This window comes from Argiope bruennichi, chromosome 11 (genome assembly GCF_947563725.1).
Source record: "Argiope bruennichi chromosome 11, qqArgBrue1.1, whole genome shotgun sequence".
Taxonomy (NCBI): Eukaryota; Metazoa; Arthropoda; class Arachnida; order Araneae; family Araneidae; genus Argiope; species Argiope bruennichi.
In genome coordinates, this window is record NC_079161.1 from 82,235,137 (window position 1) to 82,251,904 (window position 16,768).

Here is a 16,768-nt window from a genome sequence, read left to right on the forward strand (position 1 = left end):
CTCTAGATTTTCACAGGGATTGTTGATATCTTTACTCGAATCGACTTCAAGAGGATAAATCCTTTGAATTGGGCGTAATAAAGTATAGTGCGACATCTTCACTTTTACTTTACCAATCGTACCTGTTTATCTTCTCGAGGTATAAACTCAGTTATTACTCCAAGAGGACAGTCGATTCTCTTGCGATTATCACTTTCAATTAAAACTACCTGACCTATCTTAATCGCATCAGATATTCTCCTTTTAGATTTTTGAACAATAATTCTAATATTTTCCGATCTGAATCTATTTCGTAAATCTTTGTTGCTTTTGTCTGTATCTAAATCTTCTATTTAAATCTCTTTGCTCGACATTATCAATATCTGGAGGGATACCATCATGAATGTCTTGCAAGAACATCGATGGAGAGAGTGGTCTAAGGGAATCGTGTTCTGAAATGTATGTTAATGGCTGTGAATTCGCAACTCTTTCACAGTCCACTATCACGGTAACAAACTCTTCATGAGAAGGGCAAGCTTTTGCAAGCACTCTCTACAAGAGATCTTTCAGAATTCTAATAAGCCTCTCCCACCATCCACTGCACCACGAAGCAGTTGGCAGGTTGAACTTCCACTGTATTGCATTGGAAACACTATAGCTTTGTGTGCGGTTCCAATCTATGCTCTTCAGAGAATTGGCTGCACCAGTAAAATTCGTGCCATTGTCACTATAGATGGTCATTAGCCTACCTCTACACGCTATATACCTTCTTAACGTCATCAAAAATGCATCAGTAGAAGCAGATGTAAAGAGTTCAAAATGTACTGCCCGATATATGGCACACGTAAATAACAGGATCCAACATTTTTTATTGCCTTTGAGAAAAAGAGGTCCTGCCATATCTACACCTTTAATCTGAAACACAACCGCATCATGTACTCTGTCTTCTGGAAGTGATGCCGGCTTTGCTTCCAGGTTTTTAGAGTTATATCTTGGACAAACAATACACTTTGACAAAATGCTTCTAACGGTTTTCCTACTGTTCAAAATCCAATATCTTTCTCGAATTGGATTCAAGAGTATTTGAACTCCAGCATGGCAATTTTTAATATGGATATTCAATATTAGGTGTTTAACAATCTCGTGCTGTGAAGGTAGTACTACAGGGTAGAGAAAGTCTTCATAATCTTTTCTGTTTTTCATTTTTGTTTTCAGTCGTATTATTCCTTCTTTGTCTCTAAACGTTTCGAGAGTTTTCAACCTGGCATCTTTGAGAGGAAAGTTTCTAGAATAGTGTCAATGTATTTTCTTGCATTTACATTTAATGTTCCATCGATAACATGAAGGAGACCAATACCGTCCGCTGATATGCATGACCAAATAATAACATTAACAAAGTTCTTCATAGTTGTCTGAATGCAGCTCTTCACCTGTTCTGTCTTGCATATTTTCGCCATCACTACAGAATAACAATATATTTGTTTCATCATTCCATATAACTTGTGATCATTGACCATCCATCCAATTAATGTGTTCCTTTGCCCACTGTAATTTTTTTTATATGCTGCTGTAAATTGAGATAAGGGGTTTTTCATTGAATTCTTCCTCTTAGTCCAACATCTAATAATCTTCTCCTTATTGTTCTAGAACTGGCAGAGACGGCAGCATCATCCAATTGATTTCTGTTGACTGTTGATGACATTCTTCTATCTAGGAAACACAATCTTTTTATTCTTTATTCATCAATGGATGGGGTGCACCTTTATTGACCTTTTCCTTTTCCTTTTTTTTTTTTTTTTTTGCGTCATTGAATTTGTCTCCTGATATCATAAACAAAACTTTTGCACTCCAGGTGTAGTCACTGATCCACCTACATATCTTGCAATTTCAGCATAGGAAAGATACATTCATGTAACATGTTTTATCTGATGTCCATTGCATCTTGACTAAATGTTAGAAATATTTACAAAAATTCCAACTATATATTAAGTTTAACAGAATTTCTAACTTGTAATTTGATTACATAAAAAACAGTCTTTCTTCTACAGAAAAAAAGCACAATATTGACTTGCTCATGATGTTCAAACGTGATGTCAGCTTCTGCTAGCAGTTATTAACATTTGATTAGCTCCTAGAACAATAACAATGATTTGTCAGGGAAGTTAGAAATTACAATCCACTTCACAACAGTGCTTGTTATTCAGTTTAACTAAGAATAACTTTTTTGTATTGCAAATATTTAAATTTTGCTTATTGTATTAAAATTAACATTAAACTCTCTTTAAAATGATATATAAGAGTTTGCATTTTGCGAAATGTAACATTTTCTATAAAAATACAAATTTAGAAAACAAAGATTTTCAAAAGAGTTCACAATTGTGGCCACAACTGTATTTTTATCATAACATCAAAGCATATTATTGCACAAAAATTATTTGAATGTCATTTTAAAGGTTACAAAAATTGCTTTTTAATAAAAAAAAATTTTGTTTGAATCAATGAATTTTTTTTTTTTCAGTTTTAATATTTTTTTTTAGGTTTTGACACAATTTATACATATACATAGTATAGAGAGACTTTAGTAATTGACAAAAAATTCAAACTCGAGATTTTAATGAATCTCCTTGTTTGAAACCACTCTCAGTCTCAAAAACACATTTTTGGAATATGTATGTCTGTTCATCTGTCTTTGACAAACACTTTGAGGTAGGTCTCTGAAATTTGGTTACAGCCTTTACATCAAATTGGTAGATTTCTTTCAAATTTTTAGTAAAATTTGTCCAGGGGAAGTCTGGCTATTTGAATGTCAGTTAATACGGTAATTACAAAAAGGAAAGAGCTAGATAGATTAAATTCAGTACGCAGATTTAACATCTATAGTGCAGGAACTTATCAAATTTTGAGCCAAATCCAACTGTGAGTTGGCTTTTTACCAGTTTGTTCTATCGGGAAGAGATTAAACATGCAGATGCAGTGGCTTAAATATATCAGATCTGTGACTAGAAGTGCAGCTTTGTGTCAAATCTTTGTCCCAGTCGTTTGAGAAGTACATGTCTAAAACACAGATTCGATTTTCGGATACTATTTATTACTAATCCAAATTTTAAGTTTTTGACAAATCTCCCTGTTTTACATCTTCCTCAGTTTGAAAAATCCCTTTTTTATAAAATGTTCATTCATCTGTCTGTAATAAAAATATCTTAATAATACTTTGAGCTACGTGGTTTTAATATGCTAGACAGTCTCAAAATCAAATTTGCCAATTTCTATCAAATTTTGTGTGAAATCTGATCAGAGGAAGTTAGTCTATCTGGAAGTTCAATTATATGTTATGATAATTGCAAAACAAAGAGAGCTAGATACAGAAAATTCGGTACACAGATTTAGGATCTTTAATGTAGATACTTATCAAATTTTGAGCCGAGTTTTAAAAAGGTTGACCATCTGTCTGTCTTTACTTTCAGAAATTTGTAAATCCAATAACAAAAACGCAATGATTCAAATATATCAAATTTAGTTTTCGAATTGATGACGCAATGTTTTGCGTCAAATTAGGATTTCTATAGAAAGGTTGAGAAAAATGTATCTAAAATACAAATTTGATTTTTGTATACTATAAACCACATGCTAGGAATTAATCACTAAAAAGTTCGCCAAGAATGACACGAAAGATTTAGCCGGATTGCTAAATTCTCTCAAAATGTTATTATTTTGTAATTATTGTACACGAGTGCCATATAAGGCGCTCTCGGGAATGACACCTTTATGAAAAAATATGCAAGAAAGTTTTGGGAAGACCATTCCCGCTAGTTTTCTTTTTCTTTCTTCCTGCCTTCCGTCTTTCCTTCCCCCTTGAATTGCAGAATGATTATACCATGTGTTGCAAATACAAAAGTATGAACTTTGTGTTATTCATATTAACAGTTATGTTAAATTAATGTAAATGATCTAGTATTATAATCCAGAACTTGTTCATTATAAATAAATAAGAATTGTACTAGAATTAATTAATTTTTCTGCTTCTCAGAGATTTTTTTGTTGAATTATGAAATAGTGGATGTTATTACTGATTTTCTTTGAGGATTTTCCCCTTGTTTTTTAATTTTGTGTATATTTTTTTCTTTGAATATTGGGGACAATTTTGGATGTAGATCTTTTGCTAAATAGTCAACTATCAGACAGGCATATTGCAAATATTTTCTTTCAGCGTTTATTTTTATTCTGTGTATCGTTAATATTCCTCTTGTGTTAAATAAGACATATTCTGAATTGTAAACTGATATCTACTATATTAAATTAATTTAAAATATTATTTGATACATTACAAGCACACATTTCTCCTGTAATTTTCTCAAAAAAATCTTGTGGGGGGGAAACCATTTTTGAACTGTATTTTTATTTTCAAAGATTATTTGAAAATTAAGTTCTGATTTAATTATAAAACATAAACTATCTTAGATTTTTCAAAAAATTTATTTAATTACTTACATATTTCTCTTTTTCTACGAAGTTTTCATATTTGTTTAAACATTTGTCATTCTGTTCTACAAGCTTTTGCATGTCTAAGTCACAGAAGACTGCTACCTATCAAGATAACCAATCTTTAACTGACACATATGTGACAAAGCTCTTGCTCCAAAAAACTGTAACATAAGTAGTGAAAAATCATTCGGCAAAAATCCTGGACTGTGCGGTGTTTCCATCCAAACAATTTGTTCAATGATGCTTGGCATTGCCATGCAGCAACAAAACTCCAGACACGAGAAAGCCACATCACTTATTCAATATTGTGTGTCGAAGTTTTGTCAGGGTAGCATAATATGCAGTTGTATTTATTGTTGTTCCTTACTGCATAAGCTAGACTAACATGATTCCATGTCCATTTCAAAACATGGTTGTGTGAGATTGTCTGGTTGACCTTGACTTTGGATGATAATGCCATTCTGTTGACTGCTCTTTAGACTTGGAATTGTGTGGGGAAACTGTATTTTGTCACCTTTGACTTTCATCCATGCCATTGATTAAAACTTCTGTAATTACTGATGGTCAGAATAAAAAGAGAAATGTGTACAAAAAGGAAATCTATCTAAAAGCTAATAAGTGAAAATGTCTCCCCCACCCCTTCATTTTCTGAACATTGCCTTTTTTTTTATTCTTCCTTGATTTTAGTTTTAAAAAATAAAATTAATTCCCATGTATTAGTAAAATTATACCGTGCTTTGAAATAAGGGGAAAAAATGAAGCAAGATTACTGAAAATTTTAGATGCAGCCTCAGAGGGGAGCATCAAAAACTTTGTATAAAACTCGAAAATGTTGGGCAAAATAAAGCAGTGGAATCCTATAATAAGCTGCAAGTTTTAAAAAAATGCCACATTTTTACTGTTATAGAATATTAACAGAACAATTTAAATTAATTTATTAAGTTCTTCACATTTTTTAAAAATTTCATTCATATTTTTGTTTAAATGAATGTACCTTTTTATAAAATTATTTCTTTTTATCTATATATTGCCATTGTATTGCATACAAAAATTATAAAATGTCCAAATCTTTTTTTTTTCCCATTAAAAAAATGCATTCATTTGAAAGTACTATATATACATCTGTATCTTTATATGTAAATAAAAAAATATTTTTATGTTATTACTTTGCAGGCTTCCCCCTATTAGAGAATGGTTTTCCAATATTCCAAATCTGTTATGTTGCATGATGGACACCAATAGATTCGTTCCCAATTATCTAAATTACTTAAAACAACTTTGTGCGAGAAGAAATTATTCGTTTCTGAATGTAATTGGTACACTTCCATCTGAAAGATTTATAGGTAAGTAATGTTGTTGCTGCATGTATATTTAATGATGATTTATGCTTGTTTTCTTTTTGTCTTTGAACTTAAATTTTTTTGTGAATTTTATTAAGAAAAAATATTTTTCTTTTTTTTTATACTGTATTGTTCTAAAGATTTAATCGGAATAAAAATTTATTTGGGTAACTTTTGATTTTTTAAAATGAGTTTTTCTGATACAAAAAAAGAACAATTTCAGCTTGAAATAATAATTAAAAAAATCTTAATTCTGCATTTAAATATAAAGTTTTTGTAGTTGATTTCTTAAGAATAAGTTGATTTTATATGAAATGTGTGGGAAAAAAATGCTACAAATTCTTTCCAATTAAAAAAAAGAATTTGGTGTAACTTGTGAGCACATGAATAGGTTTGTCCAGTATAACAGAACTCAATTTATGTGATGGCAAGTTTATTGAATAACATTAAAAGTCAGTTTAAACTATATTTAGAGTAATTATTGAGCTTTTTAAATTGAAGGAACCTAGTTAAAGCTTTCATTTTTAACATATTTGACTATTCTTTTGTTGACTAAAAGTAACCAATATTTGATAGATTCCTTTGAAAACAATGCCTTTAGTAAGTTTTTCACATTCTTTTCCTTTAATTATAAGAAAATAATATCTATCAATCATTAAGAGAACTTGCGTAACATATGACAAATTAAATTCTTTCATCTGTGATGATTGTTCAAGTATTGGAAGTCTGCTCAGCATCAGAACCAATTCACATCATTCTTATATTAATTCATTTATCAGGGAGACTGAGCTTTGCAGTATGTTTTTCTTTGTTTTGTGAAATCATGTTTTTTGGAGAAAATATTTAGATACAAATCATATACTGATTACATATGAATATTTTTCAATATTACCTACATATGAACTGGTTATTTAAATAAAGAAAAGATCATGAATGCACTTAGTTTAACATGTTATTCAAAAGAATCTGATATACTACAGTATTCATTTTACAGTTTATCCATCGTTACTTATATCTTTGAACTTATACTCAGTTTTACTTGAGTCCGAGATGGTGCTGTGACATTGTCAAGTTATAAAAAAGATTGTGTGTGTGTGTATAGAATTGCATCTTTTTCAGGAAAGGCATCTATATAGATAAACTAAAATATCAACTCGAACCAAGGACTTTCAATACACACACAGGCCATGTTATCCTGACTATTATACTAACAATAAGTTATAATTTTTTTTATTGTGTAAAATTGCATTTTTTCATGAAAGAATTTATATAGATAAATTTTGATCCAAAATAAAATTTGATCCAATCTTTAGAGCTGTTTCTGAGATACACAAAATAAATATTTATAATTGCCCGTTTAAAGATATAAGATACCAATCTTTTTTCATGCTTTGATAATAGAATTCATTTCGTAAAGCTTCAGCCAGTTTTCTCAAATTTACAAAAGAAAATTTTTAAGCAATTTTTGTGAAACCTTTTCTGGTATGCTGACTGCTTAATATTAGAGCTGCTCAATCACTGTGTCAAATGAGTGCACTTTATTTTTAACTTCTAGCACAACACTTTCCACACTTACATATTCAGTATATTTGTTATATTATGTATTATATATAAATTAGTATTCTGTATGAATTTGTTGTGCTATTCTGTAAAATCTAGAAATGACTGAAAAAAGTAACAAGAACAGTTGTATATTACACAAGAAAATAAGAATGACCTTGAAAAAGATACTTTCCATTTTGGTAAAGAGAATGTAATTAGGGAAAGTGAAAGATAAGTAGGAAGGGAATGAACATCCTGCATGCATGCTATCAAATTAAGAACTAACCTGACAATTAATGCTGTATTATATATAAAGAAATCATAAGACAAACAACAGATTCTTAAGAAAGATGCACAATTTTGGGAGCCATATTTTTAAAAGTTTCAGTGTTTCAACAATAAAGTGATAAATACATAAGAACTACTTTAATGTGATGTGAATATTTAATGAAAACTTATATTGATTACTCCATGAATAAAAAAAAAAAAAAATTAAGTAGTAGAGATCTTTAACAATTTTTTAAATAAATTAATTGCTTATCTCTTTTGTTTATAAAAATAGTGCTTTTTTTTTTTGTCCTAATTTACTAGTTTGAGGGATTTTAACACAATTTCCAGTTATTAATGTTCTATTCTTCCTTATAAAAGTTTTTTTGACTTAGAATTTCTTGGAATAAAAAAAATATTTAGTTTCATAGTATATTAATATAGCTTGTTTGATACATTTTTATATTATACTCAATATAATTTTTTATTAGAATTCTTAAAGTTTGAGGATGAAGAATTGCAGATCACTACCATTCAAATGATTACATCTAGGAGCATATTATCTCCAGCTTTTTTGCAAGATATTGCTGAAGCGATTAGAGATGAATGTTTCTCACTGAAAACAGCATCCAGGTTAATACGTTGCCTACATAGCAGGTATATATATATATTTTTTATTCTAATTATATACAAGATTTCGTAGTATATTTTAAAAGAGTTTCTATACATTTTTATTATTTTAAAGCTGATATTTAAAAAGTTTTTTAAACATCTTTTAATATATTTTATTGTAAATTTTTATTTATTATCCATTTTTTTATTTTATTTAAAATATTCAATAAAAGCAAAAGCCAGTAATATGAAATAGTTATATACAAAAAGAAGTATTGATTTTTATTATTTGGAAAATCAGTGTCCATGTTTGTACTTTTCAGTAATACTTGTTAGATCTTTATTCTGATTTAGCATCCTTGATTCATATAACATGATTTTAATTTAAGGAATTCCTATTAACAATTTGTAATCTTCCTCCTCTTAATACAAATAATTATAATGAATAAATTTATAAACAATTTGCAGATAAAGAAGTACAATTTACAAATAATATTCAAATTTGCTTTCAGGAAACATACAACTTTATTTACACTATAAAAAAGATGCAATACATGCATAATACTACATATCTATTAAGAACAAAACATAGCCAATAACTATCCTTCAACAGTTACAGAAAATAGATGAAAACTACGGAATTATGCATCTATAATTAAAAACTATGGAAAGCTGCAGAAATATGAATTTATATATGGGAAAACTAGAAAGAAAAAAAAAGAATATATTTGCAGAAAGCTACAAAATATGCTGAAAATATCCTTTTCCAGAATTCTTGCTCAAAGCAATGTTGATAAGGAAAATATTTTTAGTATGGTTAGGGGAAGAAAAATAGATGCCCCACCGCACCCCACCAGAATCTTATACACTGGACAGTACACTGTACTAGTACAAAAACACTGAAGTCACTCTTCCTAACAAAAATGAATAGGGAAGTTTGTAATGATGTTAAATTGAATAATGATGACTTAAGAGTAGCAAAAGTGCTCGATTTAATGAAATAAAATTATGAATGTTTAGCAAATAGTGCTAATTTATTTGATCAGCAAAATCGTTGTGACAATTTTTTAAAAAATTTATTTCACTTATAAGTTAAATCAATGATAAATGCCTGTTAAGTACTTTTGCATAATATTTGATAAATTTGTTTTGACTAGTTAAAAAATTTTCTATTCTTCAATAATTTGTTGACATTATGTTATATGTAATATATTGGTAAAAAGTGCTACTGATGAATAGGTAACCAATGTTGGAGGGTATGTAAATATATAAAATACAATCGTTAAATAAAAATAAAATGATATAAAAGCCCATATTGAACATATAAAAAACAATAAATGTACTTAACAGAAAATTTTAATGATTGAAATTGATGCTATTGTTTTTTTTATTTTTGTATAAATATTTAATGGTATCTATTTTCAGAGTTGTCATGGTTCCTAATTTCTTCTGTAACTCTATCTAAAATTATATATCATACTTCAGAATCTGATATGAAAGAAAGTGTATAAAATACAGTCATTAATTAAATGCCACAGTCATATAGTTATTAGTTTCATTGTTTTGAAATCATTCAATCAGTAGATTATAACTTGTGAATCGATTGTCAGATATTAATATGAAAGAAAAAAAAAAGCATCATTGTTTAAAGCAGTTATTTGAAAATTAAATTAAAGCAAATAATTTTACTATCAAACAAATATGTTTTTATAAAATGCACAACACTAAAAAATTTTAAAAAATAGTTAGTGATTGTACTTGTCAAAATTACTTAATGTTTTTTTGCTCCATTTTTATTTTTAATTCTGTTTCTGTGTCTTTTATTTAACTGAACTTCTGTTTTACTCTTAAGGTTTTCCATGAAGGGATTATACCCACCATAAAAATCTGACACTAAATTAAGTTTAAAGGGGAAAAACTTCACTTCACTTGATTTTTTGGAAGATATTCATAAAATGAAAGCTAAGAATAATTAAGATGACTGACAAGCGTTTATTACTTTTTTGTAAATGCTATTGCAGTAAGAATTGCTGAAACATTTTTTAATTTATTTTATTTATTCATTTGAATGAAATAAATAATTACTTTTGATTGCAAAAGATTTATAATATTTATGTACAGAAATCTTTTTCTGGTGTATAGGGATTTTAGATATATGGGAGTCCCATTGTATGTGTGTATGTTACAAATTTGCTCCCTATGAAAATTGCAGACAAAAAGCGGAAATGATTTTTATTTAAAATGTGCGCAATGGTTTTATTATGTAGAGTGGTTTTGAACTTCTGAGGTTCAGTATCAGAATATGAATAAGATGAATCAAAGAGAACCAAAACTAATTTATAACTGGCTCAGAAATATAAATTGGGCCATTGGAAAGACATTTGTGTTCGCAAAGTGTCAGTGTATGATTGGACCTGAATTATAAATTCTGCATTTTTGTTTATTACACACAATTTGGTTATTAAAACATGAATTTATGATAGGATGAGGAATACAAATATTGTTATTACTTTAACAGAAAAATTATCACAGGAAGGAAGAATTTTTGTTGTTAACCTCTACAGCATGAGCATATCATATATATTTATCGCCTACGAACATCTTTCATGGCCATGTGTACCCACCACCTGTGCATCGCTGGAAGTTGAGCCCGGGACAGACAATGCATATGTGCATTTTAAGCTGGAACGATTTTTAAAGGCCCCTCGATGGCTCTCTGTGTCCATTACTTTTGAAAATATTTTAGTATCCTGACCTTCAGTTAGCTCATATTTTACCTCTCTTTGGTATTTTATTCATTAGCTGATGCAGGGAAGGGGATAACCATAATGTAAATAAACAGACCTGGGTTTCTTAACTTTCCATGCGATAGAAATATTTTTGCATTTCTAGTCTTCCTCTGAATTTTATTTATTTTATTTTTACCACTATGCAGATCTGCTTGGATTTTATTATCAGTTCTGTTTCCTTTAGCATAACATTCAGATGGTATGTGTACTTTTTAAAATTTTTTATTTCAGAATGCCTTGAATTCAATTTCTTATGGAAAGAAAATGCTATTTATCAGAGGAAGAAAAATCTCGCATAAAGACTAACGCAATTAGTGGCACAGATGAGAGTGTTGTTTCATGGTCTAAAGAATTACAAATTTAGATTTTGAGTGATTCTGATACAGATATTTTATCAGAATATGAGCTTATTGTGTGCCTGCCTTCTACTTATTTTATATTGTAATTGTGAATTTTTTAATATTCATTTTAAATTTTAATTATATATATGGAAATTAAAACTTCAGTATAATTTGAATAGGACATCCAGAAGTTATTTCACAATGTAAATTATAGTCTCTGTATTTTCTGTAGGCGGTCCAAGGTCACATTTTCTACCTCGCTATTGGTTGTCAGTAATAGGGTAGAAAATGTGACCTTGAACCGCCTATAAAAAATACATAACTATAGTTTCTAAATATATTTTTATGTAAATTAAAAGAAAACGATTACTAAATGCTAATTTTAACATATATGGCAGTTGAACAAATAATCTAAATAGGTACCTAAAATTACTATGTTAGGACTTCATTTTTTTTTGTGATTTGAAAAAAAAGGGGGGGGGGGCTTAGTGACACCAAATCCCCATTCTGTGAGATGGTTCCTTTCGCATATGCTCCTTCCCAAGCAAACGTCTAGAATAAAGGCATCTCTTCCCGAAAGGATTAAATGGCATTTTTTGTTTTTATCAAAAATATGTAGAAATTTTCATCTTTTGTGATTTTTAAAGTAAAGTGTATATCTGTGATAATGATTTCAAAAGAAATTAGACTCATATGAGTTATAAGTTAAAGTACAAGGGGGTTATATTTTTTTTTGCAATTAAATGGAATATATTTTAAAATGGCAGATAAATTGTGTATGTAGAATATAATATAAACTTCAAAGGAAAGTGTAGTGCATTTTAAGAAGTCATAAAAATAATATGATAATTTTTTTTGTGTGTTTTAAATTTAGTGAATATGTAATGGGTGCCCATAATCTGTCTAACATTTATTTGTTTTAGATTTTCACAAACAACAGATGTGCCTGGTGAGCAAATGGAATTTGTGAAATTTTTGCTTAATTTGGCTTGTGGTAAGTAGCAATATTTTATTACCCCAAATAAAAAAAAAATTATTTTTCTTATTATATAGAATATTTCAGCTATTCTTTTTTTTTTTTTATCTAATCTTAAAAAAGTATTGTTTTTGAATATTCAGATTCTTTTCTTTTTTTAATTGTTTATATTTTTTTTAAAAAGAAACTAATTGTTTAAATTGAAGTGGTTCCTTTCATATATGATTATTATTTTATCTGAAAATCTTTAATCATTAAATAATTACTGCTTTTGTATCCTTCCAACACAAAATTGATTTCCTGTTGGCATTACTTAATTGCATCTTATTATCTCATTGTTTTAATCAAAGCAAAACATTTCAGACTGTAAATGAATGCACAAGAATATTCAAGTTGTGAATAATGCGTAAATCTAACTAGTAAGAATGGTTTCATCAAAAATTTCTCACATACTCTCCAAAAAAATTGTCATTTTTCTCAACCCTCATAAAATTTCGAACTTTAGGTAAGACCATGAAATCCATTAAGATTTAAATAGCATTAGCTAGGAAATATTGATTTTTGATATGTATTTACCATTTGTATTGAATTTATTGTGATCCTTGTTTTTTTTTTTTTTTTTTTTTTTTTTTTTTTTTTTTTTTTGCAATTAAATTTTGGTTAGGGGGGAGTAACAGCATTTAAAAATCTTAGATTAATTTTTTCCAATTTATAGAAACAATAAAATTTACAGAATTTTGCAATTGTAGACATGAATCACTTACCATAAATCATATGTTTGAGTCATTGCATTTTGAAATTATTGTGTGTACATTCTTGTGAAAAGTAGTATATGTAGTTATATCTATGGAGATTATCCTACCTGTGTTTGAAGTGAATGTTTTAAGAATTATTAGTCAAATTTATAGTAATAGGGGGCACAGAAGGCTTTCAAACAACCAAGCATGTTTTGCCTCCTATTGGTCCTATTACCAAAATTCGTGAAGATTCTAGTCTTGTCCATTTTGTCACTAATCTCGGGGGTCATTGATATGGCATCCAATAGATCTAACCATAAAACTGTCCTTCCTATGATGGAATTTACTAAGCTGGGAAGCATTATTACTTATTCTTATCAATATTATTGTATTTCCTTATATATTTACAATCGATAATTTTTCTTTCAGATACTTTCTTAATTTTGGATCCTTCACTTGATACTGATACAATGCCACTTAGAAACATGTTAGTAGTTTACCAACAATCCTTCTCATGCCGGTGTGAAATATATCCCACTTCTAATCATGCATTTCAACAAGAAATTTTTAAGGTAATGCTTTATTACTAGTTAAAACAAAATAAATTCTTTGGCAGAGTAAGCCATAATCTTCAAGAAAATTCTATAAATTCTGAAGCATTTTTTTTTTTTTTTTTTTCCCCCTTGCTCAGCAAATGAAAAAAAAATAGCCACCGATGATTTAAATGCATATAAAATTGTTATTCATTATTAAATGTATCCATCTAGATAGGCTGTTATCTTGTTAGCAATATTTCAGATTTCATTATCGTAGATTAATCAACAAACATGTTAAAAGGAAATTTCGTGCTATTTACAGGAGTGAAATTTTTTATCATAATATACTTAAGATGTGAATTTATAGAACCATTAAACATATAAACCTGAAATTGTAGGTAACAAAAAATATTGTTGTTGTTCTTTATCTATAGTTTTCATTTACTTAAACACTTTAAAATTTTTACTTAATAAATGCTTAAATAAATTGTTGTTAATAAATATTGTTCCTTCACACTTTAATTAAATTATTTCTAATATCAAGTCAAAATGAATTGTGATTCACTAGCAGAAGAAAATGTAGAGTCAAATATAAAATTAAAAAAAACTGAAATGAAATATAAGCAATAATCTCCAAACGAGGATGTAGAAAAAATTGCAAACCTCAGCTCAGTGATCATTATTACAGTTGAGTACTAAAAGAATATAAAATATAAGTTTTACGATTCCAAAATAAATATTATTTATGCTTAGTTTTCTTCACACACATTTGAAAAAAATTATAGAAACAGAAGTTGGTATTTCTCGTCAATGCTAATTTTTTTTTTAAATTCAGGCATATTACAGACAATGTCCAATTCTATAAATTGATGAATGAGAAAGTTGTAATATTGGTTTCATTTTAAGTATATCGAAATTATATACAATATTTTGTTCACTTTTACATTTTCTCCTTAACATTCATTTACAAAAAAAATTTATCAGCCTTCTCATATTTCCTGTGTTCACAGTGCATTAAAATACATAAGTTTACATTTATTTGAAGCTTTGCTTGAATCGGGAAAAAATCAAAGTAAAACAGCATTGCAGTCAATAAGAAACACTTCAGCCAACTATGATGTCTTCTGTTAGAGGAAATAAGAATTATGATAATCTTCATGAACTTGAAGGACAAATAAATAGAGGAATAAATATTTGAATAGAGATCTACTTTAGATTGAATTCTTTGGTACAAAATAGTAATAGTGTCTTTTTTTTCTAAAATTCCATTACTTATTATTAGAAAGAACATTTATTGCATACTATGAAGTACCATATTCATACTATGAAATCCAACTAAATTATATAACCCTCCTTCTAGCCAAAGTATTAGCAAAATTACTAAGTCAGAGTAGTATCAACAATTAATGTGCAGTGCTTCATTTGGGATCAAGTTACCTCCACTGCACCAATGATGGCTGTTATGATGGGGTTAATAGAAAAGGTGGGCTTTTCCTTATTTTCCACCCCCATTCGGATGCAACAGTGGTTGTTTATTTCAAAGCCGAATGCTTCGGTGGGGTAAATGTATCTCCAGTGTAGACACTTATTACTGGGTTTTCCATAAATTACATTTTTCTACATTTTGCACCTCTATTCCTCTGGTCCTTTTAAAATTGTGAAATAAGAATTGTTCTGTAAATGGTTTTCAAAGTTTTATTAGTTTAACAAATCAAACAGATTTCCATAAATAGAGAAGGTTCTTAAATCTAACTGTAACTCATATGGAAAGAAACTTCGATGGCTCTTGCCATTTGGTCTGGGATTTTTGATTAATTTTGTGAACCAAAGACTTAGTTACAGAAGGATATGGTGCTGATTTTTGACATTCAATAATAGTTTGATTTTCTTGCCTTTCATTTGTTTGTCGTAACAGATGCCAGTGCATTATCTAAAGATAGTTAATATTTGAACACAATATGGTATTCATGTGCCAAGAAATTCCAACTATTAGGGGCATTAAATATCAGTGCCACAACATTCTGTATTTAGAGAATGTTAGATATCATTGAAGATAGAATCTAACATATCTTCTAATGTATGCAACTGGCTGTTGAGTAGAAATTATTGAATAGCTAGTGTTTTTTCTTAAAATTTCCTAATTAATTTGTATTTATTTAATTAAACTTTTATCTTTTAAGATGCTTAGATTTCTTTTACGAATTGCCAAAAATTGTTGGTATGTGAATAATAAAATTTATTTAATTTATTGTAAATTTAGGTGTGTGCAGAATGCTTGTCATCCTATTTTACAAATGAACTTCATGTAAAAGCTGCTATAGTTTTTATCAGAACCATTTTTGTAAGTAGACAATTTGATATCTGTAATTACTTGTTATTCATATTTCTTACTATGGTGTATTAATCTTTTTTTTTAAGGTTACATATTGTTAATTACTTCCAATCAGAAGTTATTCATAAATTTTGGTAGAAGGTGAAAAACAGAATTAAAAAAAAATTGTTGTGCATTAGAATTCTTTGGACTAGTTTTATTTATTACTTATGTTATTATTTATTGTTAATGTCGTTTATTTGAATACTCCCAGTAAGAAATTATTAAAAATGTTTTGCTTAAGTCCGTAAGCAGAATTTTAAAAATTTGACAAACTTTATTGGTTTATTTTATTTATTACAATATTAATATTTGTAAAAACAAATTCTTTTATCTGATCTACAGGCATTCCATTTAATAACAGTGCTGAAACTATTATTTTTTTCTGTTTGTTTGTTTGCTTGCTTGTTTTGATTCTTTCATAAAAATCAATTTATGCTACAGTATTGTAAATACAGGAATTTTCATTGTAAAAGATGTTTAAGTTTATTTTGATATCTTATCATAATTTACATATATTGTTATGGTAAAAATATTTTTCTTTTAAACAATTATTGTAAGTGTTCCATTTCAAAAGCATAATTTTTTAAACATTTATAAATATAATTAAATTTAAAAGAAATTATATCATTGTAAAATTGCAAGAAAAAGAAATTTAAATCTTTCAAAAAAAATCTGAGAACTTTGAATTTGCAAATGAGAAGCTTTCTTGTCTTTTTTTTTAAATTATAAATATGGATAATATTTATAATTTAAAGAAAACTATGTGATTTCTCTTTGCAAGCAATATTTATTG

The 16,768-nt window shown here is 28.1% G+C and overlaps 1 protein-coding gene across 3 annotated transcripts in view; it reads left to right on the plus strand.

The window, feature by feature from the left end:
• The window catches only part of LOC129956868 (testis-expressed protein 10 homolog), a 74,809-nt gene that overhangs the window by 47,072 nt on the left and 10,969 nt on the right, over positions 1-16,768 (plus strand). For all 3 annotated transcript variants that reach the window (XM_056068831.1, XM_056068833.1, XM_056068832.1), the window contains exons 8-12: positions 5,635-5,804; positions 8,102-8,267; positions 12,276-12,346; positions 13,495-13,637; positions 15,862-15,942. In XM_056068831.1, the coding sequence (XP_055924806.1) occupies positions 5,635-5,804; positions 8,102-8,267; positions 12,276-12,346; positions 13,495-13,637; positions 15,862-15,942 (631 nt within the window). The remainder of the gene's footprint in view (positions 1-5,634; positions 5,805-8,101; positions 8,268-12,275; positions 12,347-13,494; positions 13,638-15,861; positions 15,943-16,768) is intronic.